This window comes from Mus caroli, unplaced genomic scaffold (assembly GCF_978045245.1).
Source record: "Mus caroli unplaced genomic scaffold, Mus_caroli_1 scaffold_1, whole genome shotgun sequence".
NCBI classification, from domain to species: domain Eukaryota; kingdom Metazoa; phylum Chordata; class Mammalia; order Rodentia; family Muridae; genus Mus; species Mus caroli.
This window is the reverse complement of record NW_028227256.1, coordinates 159500774-159519731: the sequence shown is the minus strand read 5'-3', so window position 1 is coordinate 159519731 and position 18958 is coordinate 159500774. Positions and strand designations below refer to the sequence as shown.

The following is an 18958-nucleotide window of genomic DNA, read 5'->3' as shown; positions in this document are numbered from 1 at the left end:
GTTTTCAACCGTACTAGAGAAGAAATAGAAAACGTTCTTACACTCTATTGTGGTGCCCTTTATTGAACTTCTTTTCATCTTTTCACCTTGCCGTCCTTCTTCCTAGATTGACATAATAGTTTTCTGCAAATGGGTGAGAATATGTGGTCCATGTGTTTCTGTGTGTGGTTCATTTCACTTGAAGTAATAGCCTTGATATTGGTCCACATTGCTACAAAAGCAATAGTATTTTATTCATTTTTTATGGCAAAATAGTATCCATTGTGTAAATGTACCACTGTTTTTGGTTCTTGTCCATTCCTTCACTGAAAGGTATAGGAATTGATGACATAATTTATCTATTGTGAATAATTCCGCCATAAACATTGGATATTGTTTTATCTCCTTTGATTATTTACCAGCAGTGAAATTGCTGGGTGATAAGCAAAGTCGGTTGTAACGTTTAGAGTAATTTAATACTGTTCTGCGTGATGGCTCGTCTACTTTACATGTTACTCTGGAGGTAAATAGTTACTGATTTTGTAAAATGTAAGTTGCAAAAGTAATGCTTATTCACACTTTTCTGCAATAGCTAATGATGGAGCTTGGATATGATCTCATGCTTTGGAAGTTATCTAGCTATTGGTGTCATATCTAGAAAAATATTTAACATTGCATTGTGTGCAGATAACCTTTCTACAACTCAATAAAACTGCAGAATGTTTTGTGGTTTTTCTCTGAAGTACTCTTGTTGATTATAGAAAAGAATGGCTTTATTTCTTTTTGATCCTTCTACCTTTTTCTGTTTATTTATTGCTTGTCCAGATGTAGGTAATGATAATAGTATAACTAGTAATAATTTCACTCCTCTGTCTTAATAAAAAAAATTCCAGTATTACACTTTTAAATATGATTTGTGTGCTCTTACAGTCAAGAAATATTTTGAGATTTAATCTGAAATCTTTTATTTTCTCTATGCTTTATATATAGTTTCTGTATCTTATGTCTCAAAGACCTATATATGTACTTTTCATGTTCTTATAATCTTAACAAAAATAAATGTATTGATTAAAAGTATCAACCGGTTTAAGCTTGTCTTTAGTTGTTTATAACTATCACAGGCAAATCAGTATTGTGTCTTGGCTTTTAAAAGAAGTGATTTAATAAATCATTAACTTAGTATTTTTAAATGGTAAACTATATTAGAAAAAGCCAAAGGTTTTCAGTAATGAACCCCACTGTTAGTTTTATATGCCCTTCCTTCCTCACATACAGTTGAGGCTTGAAGCCTTTTTTGAGCTTAGATCTAGACTAATAAAGGGTTATGTAGTTTCTGTCAAGTCTTAAGTTAGAGTTTTCAAGTTCTTAGACTTCTTCCTGCTTTTTTTTTCTTCCTTCCTTCTTAGATTTATTAATAAACTCATTTGCCTAATACCCAATGAAAGTGACTTTGGTGGCCTTCTTTTCATTGGTAGTAGTGTAACATCAATTAGATGACATAGGTATGACTTCCTGCATTCCATTGTATTTTGCTATGAAAGGAAAGATTATAATTTTTTTATATTAAAATACCTTATATCCAGAAACTAACTTCAAAAAAAATTTCAGCATGTCTTTCTACTGGCTGCTTTGCTTTAAAAACACTTGGTCAGAGTAGCATGTATGTATCTGGTGATACACTAGTTCAATACTAAGTTGAAAAGCAGTTTATTAGTCTCTATTAACATGATACTCTACATCCTGTAGGAAATGGCAGAATAGTTCCTTTTGAGGGGAAGATTGAGCACAATCCCAGATTCTTATGTATTTTATTTTTTTAAAATCATTTAATCAAAGTTTGTGTTTCTCTGTTAAGATCGTTGCAAAAATACATTTTGAAAGAACGTAATGGATTTTCCAAATTACATGTTTTACTTAAATTTATAATTTAATGTACAGATGAAATATAAAGAAAAACAATCTTTTGTTATAGGATCAGCGGCAAACTGAAGCCATCCACTTGCTCCAGGCACAACTGACCAACATGACACAGCTTGTTTCAAACCTATCAGCAACTGTAGCAGAATTAAAGCGGGAGGTAATTGCTTAATTACCTTGTAAGACAGTGTTCCTAGGAAGATTGTCAGAAGGGCAAGCTTGTAACTGAGCATGATAGTTCAAAGCTTAAACCAAACAAAACTGTTATGAAGGTAGAACTTGCTTAAAACATCAAAATGCATTCATTATTTTATTGTTTGGGAACTGGGTTGAGAGTTTGGTAAGGCCTGGCTGTCATGATTTGGTCTTCCTATAAGGCAGGTATTACGTAATTCTGTCAGGTCTTTTGAAAAAAGCAGTTTAGTTTGATTTTTATTCTGAACATTGCAAATCATTGGAAATTACTAAGTAAAGAAATTATCTGGATCATTTCAATAATGTTTACCATGTTGAGAAATTCCTTGTTTGCTACCTTGCTGAGAATTAGCTGTTTAAGGACAAGAGCAGAAACAAGAAGGGAACTTCTTAGGAGGAGGCAGTTGCAGTAACTTGGGTGAAGTTAACTAAGATTTTAGAAGTAGAAAATAGTAGGATATTAATTGAATTAAGTATATATTTAAAGAGGTAGAAAATAAGCCTTAATGAAATACCAGGTATGTGAGGAAAAGAAATTTAGGTTGAATCTGAGGGGTTTGATAATTGAGTAGTTGAGTTGTATATGTGTTAGCATACTATCTCTAAGGGAGAGATTGCAGATGGAAAGACAGGCTAGATATCAACAGAATGTTAAGTAGTGAGCTTAAGTCTAAAGCATAAATGTGCTTACTGTACTGCTTTTATATTTCAAGAAAGAATTAAATGGGGAGAGAACAGAAAAAGAGCAAATGTCTGTAGTTTGTTTTCAAGCACCATGCTCTGTATTTATGATTTCAGAGCACCTTGACTGTTTAAAAATAACTTGTTTGAATTTTAGGTTCCATGGTCCATTCTTTAAAGTAGTTTATAATTATGTTTATCTTTTCAGGTTTCAGATCGTCAGAGTTACCTTGTCATGTCTTTGGTTTTATGTGTTGTCTTGGGACTGATGCTCTGTATGCAACGTTGTCGAACTGCTTCTCAATTTGATGGAGATTACATTTCAAAACTTCCTAAAAGTAATCAGTATCCAAGCCCTAAAAGGTAAGGTTAACAATATACTCCACAATTTTCTTCTTTTTGTTTTTCTCAAAGAAATGCTGAGCAGATAAAGGGACATGAAACTAAAATACTAAAAATATCCTTATAGCAAGATGGTAACTGTACATGGAGATAATGCTATTGAATAATCGAGAGAAACTAATAATGTATGTATTAAGCCTTTGAATTATTTTGGTTGAGAAAGATGTTAAAATGTGGCATTCAAGGGTGGAAGAGAAGTAAGATAAGATCTTTGGAGAAGATTTGTTTTATATTAGCAATAATGGTTGTGCTAATTTAGGCTTGTTCCATATGTTATGCAGGTCTCAAATCCTCCATTTAAATAGGCTACACAGTAAGTTAGATCCCATGTAATCACTCATGTATATAATGTTTTCTTAATATATTAGGTGTTTCTCTTCCTATGATGACATGAATTTGAAAAGAAGAACATCATTTCCTCTCATCAGATCCAAATCTCTGCAGTTTACTGGCAAAGAAGGTAGATTTTTATGGATATGATCTACATATATAAACTGGCTTCTGGAATAAGTATAATGTACATGCTGTGTTTTCATCTGCATCCAAACAATGAATCCGTTATCTTTGTGTTTGTGCTAGTCAAAGCCACTTTATCATTTTCATGCTTTAAAACTCTTTGTTCCTTTGAAAGCCCAAAGGGTGGGGAGGGGGTCTTAGTGTTAATTAGCAATGAGTAGTTTTGTTTGCACATGCTCCTGTTTAGAAGTATTTCTTTTTAGAAAGGGATGTTTGAGAAAGTTCAACAGCTATGGAAACCCTGAATGCTCAATGTGCTCTCATAGCATCCTGTGCTTTTCTGCCTCCTCTTCTTGTGCAGGTAGGACCTTTTTTTATCTCTAGTTTAGGACATTCAAGGCACTTTCATAGCCCAGAGTTTATTTTCCTATTTTAGTTCCTTTGTAACTAGTGCTTATTAAGAAACTTAAAAATTTATTCTTATAGCAATAGTAAAATAATTATATATTTAATTTAAGGGTGCTTTCTAAATAACGAGCTGTTTTCCCTTTTTTTAGAATTTTAGTTATTAAGCCAAATGTTTCTGTTATTATGTCCTTCAAATAGTCTTTCCTGAGTTTTACTAGTGTAAGTTTTCACTCCATGTGCCTTTATTAAGCTTAGAGAATTTTTATAAACGCAATATGCCTGTGTAACCTACATCCTAATTAAAAAGTAGAATGCAGTCTAGCACCTCAAAAACTGCTGTGTTCTCCTCTCCCAGTGTAGGCAGCATTTTAACATCTAATTATTGTGAGTCACCATGCCATTTACTCTAATTCTAGTGCAGTATTCCACTGTACAAATGCTGCACATTAACACATTTACCTATGGACTATTTTCATTTAGGCTTTTACATGTCTTTAAGATATGCATGCATCTGCCAACAGGAATGGAAGTGGGCATGCTGGGTCTTAGCATGTATGGCAGCCTTAGTGAATACTAACACAGGGTTTGCTGTGGATGACCCCCGTCAGCTTTGAGTGCTTCCCCCAGCTTTGTCAGGTGCTCCACATCCTAGTAGTAAACATTTTAGTAATTGGGTCTTGTAGTCATTCTGATTGGTGTGGTGTATATGCGTTTCTTCTTTGAGGTATATTCATATAGCTGTGAGATAGGCTGAGGTTGTTTTTGTGTTTATCAGTTCTACTCTTATTTTAAATTAAGTGAACTAACATTATTTTTCCTCTAACTCTTGAAAGGCAAATAGAATAGGTTTTTCCCCCCAATAATAGAATTGCTTCTGTTTTAGACAGTGATGTAATCTTGACTTAACCTTGCTTTTAAAGAAAGCTGAGGAAAATAGGTGGGGACAGTAGGTAGGAAGAAACTGACATCAGTCGTGATTCTGTCCCTCCTCTCCCTCATTTCTTTTTTCCTTCCCTCTTTCTTTCCTTTAAAATTAAAGCTCTTCTTGGAGCATTTTTTTGGTCTGCCTTAAATTTTCCCACCTTGTTGGTATTTTCAGTTCTTAACTTAGAAAGAACCATGTCAGATTGTTTTCGTTTTTTAAGCAACAACTTAAAATTTTAAAAAAGGCAGCAGTTGCCTTTTTCCCCAGTGAGCATCTCATTGGCCTTCTGTTTGTCTTTTAATGAGATTTAAGTAGCATCCTCTTTTTTTTTTGTTTTTTTTTTTTGTTTTTTGTTTTTTTTTGAGACAGGGTTTCTCTGTGTAGCCCTGGCTATCCTGGAATTCACTTTGTAGACCAGGCTGGCCTCAAACTCAGAAATCTGCCTACCTCTGTCTCCTGAGTACTGGGATTAAAGGTGTGTGCCGCCAAGCCCGGCTAAGTAGCATCCTCTTATATATAATGGAAAATGGGATAGCTAGGTCATGTGACAATATTGTTTTACTCTGAATAATCTCCATAGTTTCCAAATTACTGTATTGCTTTACAAGCCTAGCAACAGTGTTCCATTGTTTCCATATCCACATTTATGGTAGTTTCTGCTTTTCCTTTTAATGATTGCTATTCTAATGTCTGTGGGATAGCCTACTGTGAAATTTGCATTTCTCTAATTCATTGTGTGTGTGTGTATATACATGTGGGTGTGCATACATATATAGATGCACACATGTACATATAAATAAACATATACACATATGCTAGTATATAAAAGTAAAAGTAATGCACGAGTCACAGAGCTTCCTTTCTTCGTGTGCATTTTCACTATCCATCTTGTTTTGTTTGCACTTTCTGTGTTCTATCTAGGCAGTCTTTATGAAGTCCAGAGTCCTAAAACTTAGTTTTTTTCTTCTAGTTTTATAAGTTTAGATCTGTACTATATTTGGAGTTAATTTTTATATATGACATAAGGTCCATTTATCTCTATTGACTAGATTACCTATTTTTCATCGAGAGTAGTCTAAGCATCCTTATAAAAGAAAAAAAAAATCACTTGACCATATCTCCACATAGTGTAATGCCCTATTGTTAAATATGTTAAATTTGTATGAATTTATGATCATTATATTTTCTTGGAGTATGACTATTGTAGTCCAATAGTCATTATGTAATTTTGTTCCATGTTTAAAGTCTCCTCTGTCTCAAATGAATGTAGCTGTTCTTTCTTTTGCATTTAAATGAATTTTTTTTAGGTGATATAGAGTTGGATCTCATTACCGGATTGACTGGTTAGACTACTGATTTTAAAAATTGTTTTGATGTAGTTAGCAAATTATCATAATATTTTCTATTTGTTAATTTTTTGTTTCTGTTTTTGTCCTCCATATTACTTACTTTTACTCTGATTATAGTTATTTTATATGATTTTTTTGTTAGTATATCCAACATAGTTCTTTATAGAGTTAATCTAATGATTGCTTGTTTACCATATACATTCTCAAGAACTTACCTCCACTTTCAAACAAAGCCATACCTTTTCACAAGTTTGGTTATAGCAGCAAAATAATTAACCCTACATCCTGCCTCTCATTGTGTGCAAAATTGCTATCATTTATTCTGCTTATGCATACACATATATAGCTTATACACACATACAAAATCATGTGGATATTAATTTGAATATACTTATCTGTTAACCAGTTAAGGATAAGAAAAATGTTTTCTTTTTTTCTTATTTTTTTCTTTTTGAATTATTATTTTTTTTTGCAAGGCAGATCTGTGGACAACAGCACTCCCTCAATTTTACTTATTGATGAAAGTCTATTTCTTCTCTTTTGAAGAATACATAAGCAAGATAAGAATTATATCTGTTTTTTTTTTCCCCCCTCAAAACCTGAACTTTAGGAAGAAATTTACATCTTATTGTTTCAGATGTCACTCCTGGTTTTTTGTTTTTGTTTTTTCTTGTCATATTCTGCTCTTAGTAAGTTTATGTTTCATCCTATCAAGATATGCCATAGTTATGGACCATGGACTTTCTTTTAAATTAGTAAAACTACTTGTGTATAGCATTTTCTTTACAAGAGTAGTTTAGGTCTTTACTGTAAGTTGTAGGAATGAAATTTTCTGGTAATGTTTTGTTACAATTCCAAAAATTACCCATTTTCCCTTAACTGCTAGTCTGTATGAACACACACTTCGCCGGTCATCTGAGCATTTGGTGTGGCAGCAGTCTGCTGTGCTCTCCTTCTTCATTGTCTTGTTTGAGGCTTTTGTTTGGATGAAGGGGTATTCATTTCCCTCTTGTTACACTTAGTTGGGAGTTAGACACCGTCATTGGTCTTTATTGGTCACTTAAGGGTACAGTTACTCACTAATCTAAAGAAGCTTTTCTGTCTCTTTCAGAACCAATATAATGATCTTATTAAAGCCTTTGTTTAGCCTGTTTAATTTATATATTTTCCTTATTATAATTGTTTTATGTTGTTTTACCTCAATTGTAGTTTTTCTGCTTAATTCTATCTCAAGGTGTTATATTTTTTATTAATGTATCTTTAAATTTGTCTACATATGTACTGAGTTCTTTGGTATGTCTTAAATCTTTTTTCTAAGATTTTTCATTTGTCATATCTCTAAACCTCTAAATTACGTTTTTTTGTTTTGTCTTGTTTTGTTTTTTTTGTTTGCTTTGTTTTGTTTTGTTTTTTCTTGAGACAAGATCTCTCTGTGGTCCTGGCTGTCCTGGAACTCACTGTGTCACTGTGTAGAACAGGCTGGTCTCATGACTCACAGAGATCCACCTGTCTTTGCTGGAATTAGAGGTGTGTGCTACCATACAGGCCCCTTGAACTACTATTTTTCTTTTTCTTTAACCCTGTGTTAGATTTGTTGGGCTCTTTAGATCTCTAGATAGGTATCTTTTTTTTAAAAATATATTTAATAAAAATAACCCATAGTTTTACATATTTTACATCTATAGAATATTTATAAGTTCTCTTCTATAGTATTTAATATTCCCTATTTTTTCTATTATTTGCCTTTGGATCATTTCTTTCAGCAGTGGAACTGTCCATTGTTCACTGGAACTAAAAAAAATAGCTTCTTGGGCAATATTCCTTGTTCTAAGGCCTCTGTTCTTTTCTGTTTTGTTGCCATGGTTGGATTCGACTGTTCCTTTAATGCTTTCACTGAACAGTTTGGTCTTGGAAGCTGGCATCCAGGTGTTAGCCCTGGACAATTTCTGAAGTACTTGGTCTTCAATGCCTGTGAGGCTGTAATCCTAGTAGATAGGTTAAATAAGAACAAGCCTTGGATGAGATCCAGCAAGTCGTTCCTAGCTGCAGTGAAGATGTGTTGCACTGGGACCCCAGGGAAACTCTTAAATGTCACATAATCTGGAAGGCTACACATGTCAGGCCTCTGTTCTTCAGTTGGTGTACCCAAAGTTTCAAATATTCTTGTTAGCTGATTAAGGTCTGAATCTCCAGGCAAAAAAGGAACCCTTCGAAGCAATTCTGCTAATAAACAACAAACAGCCCACATGTCCATTCCCACATCATACATCCTAATTCCAAACAATAACTCCCTTCATGGCTTCTGCATCAGCTCCTGCTTCCTGACCTGCTTGAGTTCCAGTCCTGACTTCCTTGGTGATGAACAGCAGTATGGAAGTGTAAGCCGAATAAGCCCTTTCCTCCCCAACTTGCTTCTTGGTCATGATGTTTGTGCAGGAATAGAAACCCTGACTAACACAGGGGCCCAATACCATCTGGTCACAACTTGATGTGTGTAAGTCCTGCTGGGGCTCCCAAATGATTTGACCAGGACAAAATCTGCCAGTTTCAGAACTCCATTCTTATCTAACAAGAAGTCGTTTGGTTTCAGATCCCTGTGTAGAATCCAATGCTGATGTAAATATTCTAAGCCCTGAAGAGCCATCAATATGTAGGCTTGAATGTAGGATGGTGTCAACACAAGACTGTTATCCTTTATTATAACCTCTAGGTCAGTTTCCATAACATCAAAGACAAGACTAATGTTAGACTTATGTCCAAATGCGTCAAGGAGACCAATTGTATTTGGATGACTTAGTTCCTGTAAGAGCTTTATCTTCCTTAAGGCTGTTCTGTTTATACCACCTTTAGCTTCTGACCTGTGTCCAAGTTTGATTTTCTTAATGGTGACGATTTGGTTGGTGTTCTTATCTCTGGCCTTATAGGCTGTAGCAAAATGTCCCTCTCCGAGGAAGTCCAGTTTTTCATAGCGTTTCGCTTGAGACTTTACGTCCACAGCCATGAGAGTGAGAAACCAGACTCTAGCAACTAAGCTAAGTCCTCCACCCCTCAGGAGTTTAAAGCATCTCTACATAGGTATCTTAAGTAATGGAAAATTGTAGCTGATAGTTTCCCCTAGATATATTAACTGTCTTGATTCCTGCATCTCTTAAATCTCAAATTTCATAAATGTATTAATCCATCTTCATGGATCCTCTTTTTTATCTTGTAAAGTTTCTGTCTTCTTCTTTTAAAATCATGTGTGTGTGGCTGTGCCTTTGGAAGCCAACTCACCCCTGAGCTGTGATCTCTGAGCTGCCTGGCATGGGTGCTAGAACTCAGCCCTCTGCATGAGCAACATATGTCGTTAATCCAATCCGCCTTTGCTTCCTTAAATATTCTTCAGTCCTTGTTTTTCCCTAAGCCACAGAGTCTAAAGCTATATCTAATCTGTTCTTAAATTTGTCCATCGAGTCTTTTGTTTACTTACCACATGTTTTTGTTCCTAGGAGATCTTTGTGTTTTGTTAAATGTCTTGTTTTGTATTTCTTGAGATATTTTCCTGCTTTTTAATATTTAAACACACTTAAATATAGTGTCTTTATTACCCATGTTTGAGATTGGAATAATAATACAAGTTGTAATTGATGGGGCCATGTTATTAATAAGTTTCTGGTATGTATATCTTTATGATAAATTAGTTTGTGTCAGAATAGAAGTTGTTTTAACAAGTTGCATAGGGCTGAAGTTCAGTAGCTCTGTGTAGAGATCTGTGCTTATCATTGGAGCGGAAGGTGCTCTGAATGTACTTTTGAGTAACAGAGTTTTTGAAACTTAGGGGTGAATCTATAGTTGATTTCCTCATCATGTCAGAAAGATTTTTTAAGAGTTTGTGGTCACATGTATCATGTTCAAACTCTTTCTATATTTTAGAGTTAGTAGTTTTAATCAGAGCTATAAAAGATTAGAAAAAAAGCATTCCTAAATCTCATTTTATGTTCTTCTGACATCTATGATTCCAACACGTCATTAATGTGCCTGTCTGACTCCATCCATCTTTTGGCTTGCCTGTATGTTGGGTGTAGGTTTGTCCAGTAATGCCATTTTTCTCGTCAGGTGGGGAATGAGTCTGGTCCCAGAGAACAACCCTTCCTGTATCATTTGATACTTGTTCATTCAAAATGTAAAATGGAAATATACTTATGTAAATGTTGGTTGTCTTCAGGGTTGATGACCAATTTTCAAATATCTTTGACCAAATTCAAATTCAGAGCGCACTACTCTGGCTTACTACTTTTCAGTGTAGAAATAATAGTTATCCTGATACCTGTCATCCATTTCACTAATAATCACTAATGTTGTTTTGGATGTTTTGTCATAGCATAATCCACTTTTCATTTTATACCCCTTTCTTTACTTATAGTAGATCCGAATGATTTGTACATCGTAGAACCCCTCAAGTTCTCTCCAGAGAAAAAGGTAACGCTCTCTGTCTTTTCAAGCCTATTTTAAGCTGTGTGGTAGTAAATGAAAAACAGATATTGAAATGCTAATGTGTATTCCTTGGCATTTTATTGTATTTTATTTTATTTTTTATTTTAGTTGTTTTGGGTAAATTGTTGATGTTTTTACATTTATTGTGTCAGTGCTGAAAGGGTAACTTGTAGGAGTTACTTCTCCACCCTGTGAGTTTAGCACCAAATGTCTTCCTGCTAAGCCATCCTGCTTTTTTATTTACTCATTCATTCATTCATTCATTCATTCATTCATTCATTCATTCATTCATTCATTTAGAGACAAGGTCTCACATACACTACTGTACCCTGATTGGCGTCAAACTCTCTGAAGTCTTCCTGCCTCAATCTTCCAAAGGCTAGGATAATAGATGGGAGACATCATACCCAACCAGAATGTTGGTTTTCTCCCCACCCCTTGTTTTTGTTTGTTTGAGATAAAGTCTTATGTATGCCAGGATGCCTAAACTTGCTGCCTCCTGAGAATGACTGAGCCTCTGTTTGTACCTTCTGAGTACAGGGGCTAGGATTGCAGGCAGACCTTCCCCGTGCAGTTTTATGCAGTACTCAGGGTCAAACCTGGGGCTTCATAGCTATGGTACAAGCCCTTTACTAACTGCTTTGTATTCCCAGTTCCCATATGGTCATTTTCAGCGGTCATAAGGTATAAATAAATGTTTAGAGGGGTCATCAAATTTTTGTCTATGTTGTGTGAAATAGGCGCCAAGGAGTATATTCCTATATTTAAAGGTTTACAAAATAAAACTAAGAATTCTTTAAAGAAATACTTATGAGGCCTGCAAAGCCTTAAATATTATCCAACCCTTTAAAGAAAAAAAGTACAGATACCTGGATGGTAGTCATTATCTCCTGAGCTGCTCATGCGTGCCAGGCACAGATCAAGCACTGCCTATATAATCCTCTTACAACCTAGCAGTGGTAATATCTCTTTCAAAAATGAAGACACAGGCAGAGCTTGTACTTAGATGTCCCAGCAGGTAGTAGGCACTGCTGTGTATCTTCCTAGGATTCCCCCCCACCCCCCCGCTTTTGCCTATAAAGTCTGATTTTCTTTTTTACCTCTCAAGTTATATAATATTTATTTTGACTAGCAGTAATTGTCTGTAGTAGAATTTCAGATTAGTGCAAAGTAGCATTGGATTTAATCCTAATTTCAGTATTTACTATTTTGTAATTTAGGTAGTAAGCCAAATCTCTAAAGTTTGATTTTTTTTTTTTTTTTCATGTAGGAGCCAGGGGCAAACCTCTCAGGGTTAATATATATGAAAGTAACCAGTATAACATCTGACACAGAGAGGTATTCAGATATTAGCTGTCTCTACTTAACTCTATATGCACAAGTTGCTATGAGCTATTGAAACATTGAGTTGAGTAGCACTTACAAAGGGGATTCAGAGATACTATCTATTCACAGCAGAATGTGTGTGTGTGTGTGTGTGTGTGAGAGAGAGAGAGAGAGAGAGAGAGAGAGAGAGAGAGAGAATGAATGAATGAGAGAATACTTGTTTTACTTCTCATAGGCAATGCTACTTTCCTCTTACATCTCTTATCTAATAAGGAGGAGTAATTTCTATGCTTTTATTTCTGTTATAGAAGAAACGTTGCAAGTACAAAACTGAAAAAATTGAGACAATAAAGCCTGCAGATCCATTGCACCCTATAGCAAATGGAGATATAAAAGGAAGAAAGCCCTTTACGAACCAGAGAGATTTTTCTAATATGGGAGAAGTTTATCACTCTTCTTACAAGGGCCCTCCGTCTGAGGGAAGCTCGGAAACTTCATCACAGTCAGAAGAGTCCTATTTTTGTGGCATTTCAGCTTGTACAAGTCTGTGCAATGGACAGACCCAAAAGACAAAAACTGAGAAGAGGGCTTTAAAACGAAGGCGATCTAAAGTCCAAGACCAAGGAAAGTTAATAAAAGCTCTTATACAGACTAAGTCGGGGTCATTGCCGAGCCTGCATGACATAATCAAAGGAAACAAGGAGATCACCGTGGGAGCATTTGGAGTTACAGCAGTCTCGGGACATATCTAAAAGGAGCAGAACATTTATACTGAAAACTTTTTTGTTGTTCTTTGAAGAACAGCCTGTGGTATTTGAAGGGTTCAGGGGGAGGGATAAAATATTGGGGAAAGTATTCAGAAATTATGGGTTTTTTTATTTTGCCTTTTAAAAAAGTAGACAGGATTGTGTCAATCTTGGCTGATGAGCTACAGTTTTACAAGGCTGATCTCTTCCTAGAAGGATGGTGATAGACATTTTATAAAGATGTGTTTTCACAGATAATTACTGGGACAAAAGTAATTTGGAAGCCCAGTTCCTTGGGTGGATAGGAATGAAAGCCTAAACCTCTCCTTCAGCTTGGTTCCCGTTTCTTGCACCTTCCCATATTTATGTGCCTTTTGTCTATTTATAATGCCACTGGAAGAGGAGGGAGAACGTTTTCTGTCATTTGATTTGTTTTGTAACTTTATTAGGTTTTTGAAGCTGCAAACACTACAAAGTGTTAAGGTGGTCCATGCCTGAAGCTCAGCAATGTGGGTCATTTGCATAAAGGTCCTAAAGACTTCCAACTTAGAACAGTAGTCTCACTGAAACAAACACTTGCTCAAGTTTTCTAAAGGCCTTTCACATAAAAAAGGGGATGATTTCACCCTTGCTTTCATTTAATTTAGTTGGATTGGGTTATTTTTTTTCCCCTGAGTTATTGTTAACTCAGTAAAATGGTAAGATATTTTCTTGGAAATGACAGGTATTTGGAATAAATTTATTATAAATTCACCTTTAAACACACTTAACTATTTGTGATGATTTCTCTACATTGCTCTAAATGTTCACAGTAAACACTAATCCTCCAAATTTTCACATCACCGAGACCAGGTTTTCCATGGTCCCGTCACTGCCTTTGTACATAGTCACAGAACCAGCCAGTGAGCACGTCAGGCCTCATTCAGTCTAATTGGTAAAGTCTAATGGGATTGTGATTCCTTCATGTTCGCTTTCGTTGGCTACAATGTGCAGATATGTATGTATGTGATGTCAGCATCTGTCTTCACTGGTTTTTTGTTTTGTTTCCTTAAGTAATTGGCAGTGTCTGAGTAAATTGATTTCTTGATGTGTGATTGTACAGGGATGAGTGAAAGTGATATGTGTTTTAGAGAGAGAATTGACCATTTTGTGTTGTAAAATTTAAGTTATAATTTATTGAGCACTTTTGTTAATAATTGTTTATAAATTTGTCTAATGCCTTTTGTGGTATTGTTTGTAATGTGATTTATTTAAGGCCTTTTTGTTTAAGTTGCTGCTTTAGGTTAACAGTATGTTTTAGGAAATGAATTTTCCCCCTCCCAGTCTGCACAATTAGCCATTCAGAGCAATATGGCCTGGTGGTACACAGCAGGCCCTTGAGAAGTCCAGATGTGAGCCGAGCTAGAGTGGGGAGTCACTGTGTGCTGTGAAAGGAGGGTTTTAAATATGTAACTACAGAGCTGTAGTACCATTAGAAACTGTGAATTTCCAAATAAATCTGAACACTTGTCTTTATTAATTACTGGCTCTTCTGTCCTTTAAAACATTGCAAAAATTTATTACTAACTTTTGATCATAGATTTAAGGGTGTTTTGTTTTTTGTTTTGTTGGTTTTGGGTTTTTTTTTTTTTGACATCTTTTAGGCTAAATATGACAGCATTGCTCACATTTCAGGCAACCACAGTCTACTCTTTCATCTAAGCATTCTGTTCGCTAATAATCATCGTTTACCTTTGCAGACTCTAAACAGACAGTCTACTCTTTCACCTAAGCATTCTGTTCATTAATAATCCTAGTTGACCTTTGCAGACTCTAAACAGACAGTTCTGATAGTAAGATGCATTTCTACCTAGAGAACTATAGCTTTAGTGTGAGTTTTATTTCTCCTCCAGATTATAACTACATGTAAGAGGGGAAAAAGCTAAGCAACAAAGACTCAAACCTTTAATGAGAGATTCTTGCCAGGAGCAAATTTGTGTTTCTAAAAAGTAACAAACTCCAAGGGTTGTAAAATCCTGAACTTCTGAATTACTGCTCAGTTTTTGTTTTTTTTTTTAAGAGGATTTGGATTTTTAGAGTGTAGCACTTTTGGATTTTAGATTTTGGAACTAAGGATGCCTACCCAACAAATATAATTAACAGAATCCAAAAGTCTTGAAACACTTCCCAAGTGTTTCAGATAAGACATACTCAAACCAGTCTGTAAATCTGATTTTTCAACATTCCGTGGTAGCCAACCTTATATCATTTGTAGTGTTAAGGTACTAAACCAGAATGAAAGAAAACTTAACTCAAGCAAATCTTGGTGTATCTGTGGAGGTTTATATATGCGTGTGATTTGGGAAGTAAATAGTTTTTACAAAGCTTGTACACAGATAGGTCTCCACCCTCACGCTGCTGCACACATGCACCCTACCCTTACACCTCTCACTGTCCACCATATCCACCCCAGCAGCATTCATTTTCAATTCTGTATTTCAAGTTTCCGTGCTTACCTTGGGCCTTATGTTGACATTTTTAGTTCTGGATGCATATCCAATTTGGACACAGACGGACATAAACCATGCTTTTATTTAACTGATAAAATGAGAGATTCAAACTTATGGAGAAGTCAAACACTCACACACCATTGCCTGTATTTACCAGTTGTTAACTTTTAGTTTATTTATATATGTCTATATAATATGTCTGCATATACATACATACATATATACATATGTGTAGTGTATATTATGGGTATATAGAATTATGTGTATATATAAGACATTTGGTAGATGAAAGGACATCATGACCCTTCCACCTTGAATAAATTCATGTTATTTTTCTAGAATAAAGATATTTACCTTACATCCTTACATGACTATATTAGGGTTCTCTAACAACTTAACCAAATGAATCTCTCTTTCTCTCTGTATTTTGGGGATTTCTTAGAATGACTTACAGGCTGAAGACTAGCTAATCTAACAATGGCTGCCTATCCAACAGAAGGTCCTAGAATCTAGCAATTCCTCAGTTCACAAAGCTGGATATCTTAGCTGCTCTTCAGTATACACTGGAATCCTGACAAAGTAGACTCTATTGCCAGTAAAGGAGTGGACTTGCTAGTGAGTCAAAAGCAAACAGGCAAAGAGCAAAAGCTTTTTTCTTCCATGTCCTAAGTTTCCAGCAGAAGGCAGGGCCCAAATTAGAGGTAGGTCTTCCCAGGCCAAATGATCTAGTTTAAAAGAGAAGTCTTCCCTCCTCAAAGATCCAGATTAGAAGTGAATCTTCCCACTTCAAATTAGAAAATCCCTTACAAATGTGCCCCTCCATTTATGGGTTATATTTAATTTTAGATGTAATCAAGTTGACATCCAAGAATAGCTATCATTAAGTTCACCTTGTCTACTCTTTTTGTCATAATTATCAATTTCCAAATAAAAACAATAGCTAGGTCATTATTACACCTAAACATGATAGAAGTACCCCACATACAGTTGCAGACATTGGCATATATTTAACCAAGTCATAATTACACCTAATGATATAACGAGATCTGACTCCCTCTTCTGGAGTGTCTGAAGACAGCTACAGTGTACTTACATATAATAAATAAATCTTAAAAATGATATAACTATCCTTCATAAAACCACAACACATTATAAATTTAGACTAGGTGGCAATCCCTTGAAGAATTCTTTTAGCATCTCAAACTTAAATATGATAACCATTGATATTCTCCTAATTGATGTTACATCACATGATAAATTGAGGAGAGAAAACACAAATATCTATTACAATGCATTCTTAACAAAATACACCAGAAACACTCATCAGTTTTAAGCCAAGCCACATGTCTACAACTGATCAAATGACCTTAGCTAGTATTTATAACCACTTTTCTCTACAACTTGGGCTTATGCACCCTAGACCACATTTCTTAAGCTTTCATGGTATCCATGATTGTACTAATATAGTAGCTACAGCTGGACACAACCTGGTGTGACAAGTGTGGTGTGGCTCAAGTATCAAATGGTTCTTCACACAAAAAATCCCACCTAGGTTTCTGTTTTGTTTTGATCATTCTCTTACAAGGAATAGGATCTATTGGGTTTTGTTTGGTTTTAAGATTTATTTATTTATTTGTGTGTGTGTGTGTGTGTGTGAGAGAGAGAGAGAGAGAGAGAGAGAGAGAGAGAGAGAGAGAGAGAGAGAGAGAGAGAGAGAGAGAATGAGAATGCAAAGGCCAGAAGAGGCATTGGATTCTTTGGTACTGGAGTTACAGGCAGCTATGAGCCATGCAGTGTGTGAGCTGGGAATGAAACCTGGGTCCTCTGACAGAGCTGCAAGTGCTCTTAACTGCTGAACCACCTCTCAAGCCCATCTGACCTAGAATGTATTTCTCCTGTGCTCACTTTCTTAATGACTGGTGTGTAACTATGACTAACTATGTGATAGTCTGTAGATCCAAATGAATATGAATATATGTGTATATATATATATGTATATATATATGGAAATTACTTTTAGTCAAATTCCTAAGACTTCCCTTTGAACTTTTAATTAAGATGTCAAAATCAATATATAGTGAAATGTTTATTTTGAAATGCTTGTCTTTTTGAAACTAAGTCTCTTCTTAGGAATGCTGTAATTTGCAATTCTCACATTTTTATATATTGTTGGTATTATGGATATGGTACTTCTAATATTTTCTAATAACTTTTTAATAATATGATAAAAGACATGTTTTACTTAAACATTTTATCATTTTACCTTACTGGATTCCATTTGTTTTTTTTTTTTTCTCAGTTGATTCTTTTCCAGTAATTTGACCCACATCACATCTCATTTCATATTTCTTCTACCTTTATTTCAAATTTACTGGGACTTCCCAAATAGTGCTAAGCAGGAAGGATGCTAGCAGGCATCATTTTCCTTTATATAAACTAGAAATTGTACAGTGGTTATAATTAATAATAGTGATTAGTTCTAGATGGATACTAAGTTGGCTGCAGTGGCTCACGATAGAATTGTAGCACTTGATAAGCTGATAGAGAATTTCTGTGAGTTTGAAGTGAGTCTGGACTATATAGAGACTCTATCAAAAAGCAAAACTATAAACATCTTCATAGTAATTATTTCGCTGAAAGTTTTAATACATAGATATTATTAAAATATTTTCAGCAACAAACGAGTTTAATGTGATTTGTGTTGTGAGATGAATTATTATTTAACAATAGGTTATTCAGTATTAAATCCTCCATATTATTTGGAGGAATCAACTTGGCTTTTGAATCTGTTATTATGTATTGGCTCTGTACTAGTTGGCTAGGGTAAGCTATATTTTTTCATAACAAATCAAATCTGAAAGTTAACATGAAATCTACTGTACTGATTACTTATGTAATCTCTGATAGAGCCTGCTGGCCTTTATCTGTTGTCTTAGACTATTTGGAACACACAGTCTCAAATAGTCAGGGGGAAAAAAAAATCACAGAGCTAGCATACCTTTTGGAACACCTCAAATACAGAATGAAATGTTATTTTTATTGTTACTTTGATGCTGAAGCCAGTGACATTACCCCAGGCTAAGCAGACTTGGGAGGTCTTTCTGTGTCTCTGCCTAATATCTTTTACCATAGTTTTTAATAGTAGGGGGGAAAGGATGAGGTTTGGTTTAAACATTTTGAACAATTTAACCTTACTGAATTCTATTCAGTGGGAGGATCCTGAACCATCTATAAAGAAGAAGATAGGCTGAGTGCAGACATCTGTTGTTCTCCCCTTCCGCATGGACGCAGTGTAAGCAGCTCCTTTAAGCTCCGGCTTTGACTTCCCAACTATGATGGACTGTGTGCCTTGAGCTGTAAGCTAAAGGTGTAAGCTTTTGTATGTTGTTTTTATTGTTGATGCGACCAGAGAGGCAACTTGGGGAAAGAAGAATTGGTTTTGGCTCATAGTTTCACAGAAGTTCGGTAGCATAGAAGGGATGTGGCAGAGGCTTGGTTACGGAGCAGCTGTGCACCAGGAAATGGAGTGCGACTGGAATCTGTCAGGGTACAGCCCTCAAAGATCCACCCCTAGTGGCTCATTGCCATTAGCCAGAATCCTTGTCACAAAGG

General features: G+C 35.3%; 1 protein-coding gene and 2 pseudogenes across 8 annotated transcripts in view; 1 reads left to right on the top strand and 2 right to left on the bottom strand.

Moving 5' to 3' along the window:
• Positions 1-14376, top strand: part of Suco (SUN domain containing ossification factor) — a 71761-nt gene extending 57385 nt beyond the window's left edge. For 4 of the 8 annotated variants that reach the window (XM_029476817.2, XM_029476813.2, XM_021154965.3 and 1 more), the window contains 5 exons: positions 1952-2056; positions 2981-3135; positions 3543-3634; positions 10715-10770; positions 12420-14376. In XM_029476817.2, the coding sequence (XP_029332677.1) occupies positions 1952-2056; positions 2981-3135; positions 3543-3634; positions 10715-10770; positions 12420-12863 (852 nt within the window). In that variant the 3' untranslated portion in view covers positions 12864-14376. Of the gene's footprint in view, positions 1-1951; positions 2057-2980; positions 3136-3542; positions 3635-3893; positions 3992-10714; positions 10771-12419 lie in introns of those variants that run through there. The other 4 variants (XM_021155061.3, XM_029476805.2, XR_015048053.1 and 1 more) reach the window with 3 other exon arrangements.
• On the bottom strand, positions 8072-8735 carry LOC147006182 (cyclin-dependent kinase 7 pseudogene; annotated as a pseudogene).
• On the bottom strand, positions 8732-9313 carry LOC110309756 (cyclin-dependent kinase 7 pseudogene; annotated as a pseudogene).
• Positions 14377-18958: the final 4582 nt, after the last annotated feature.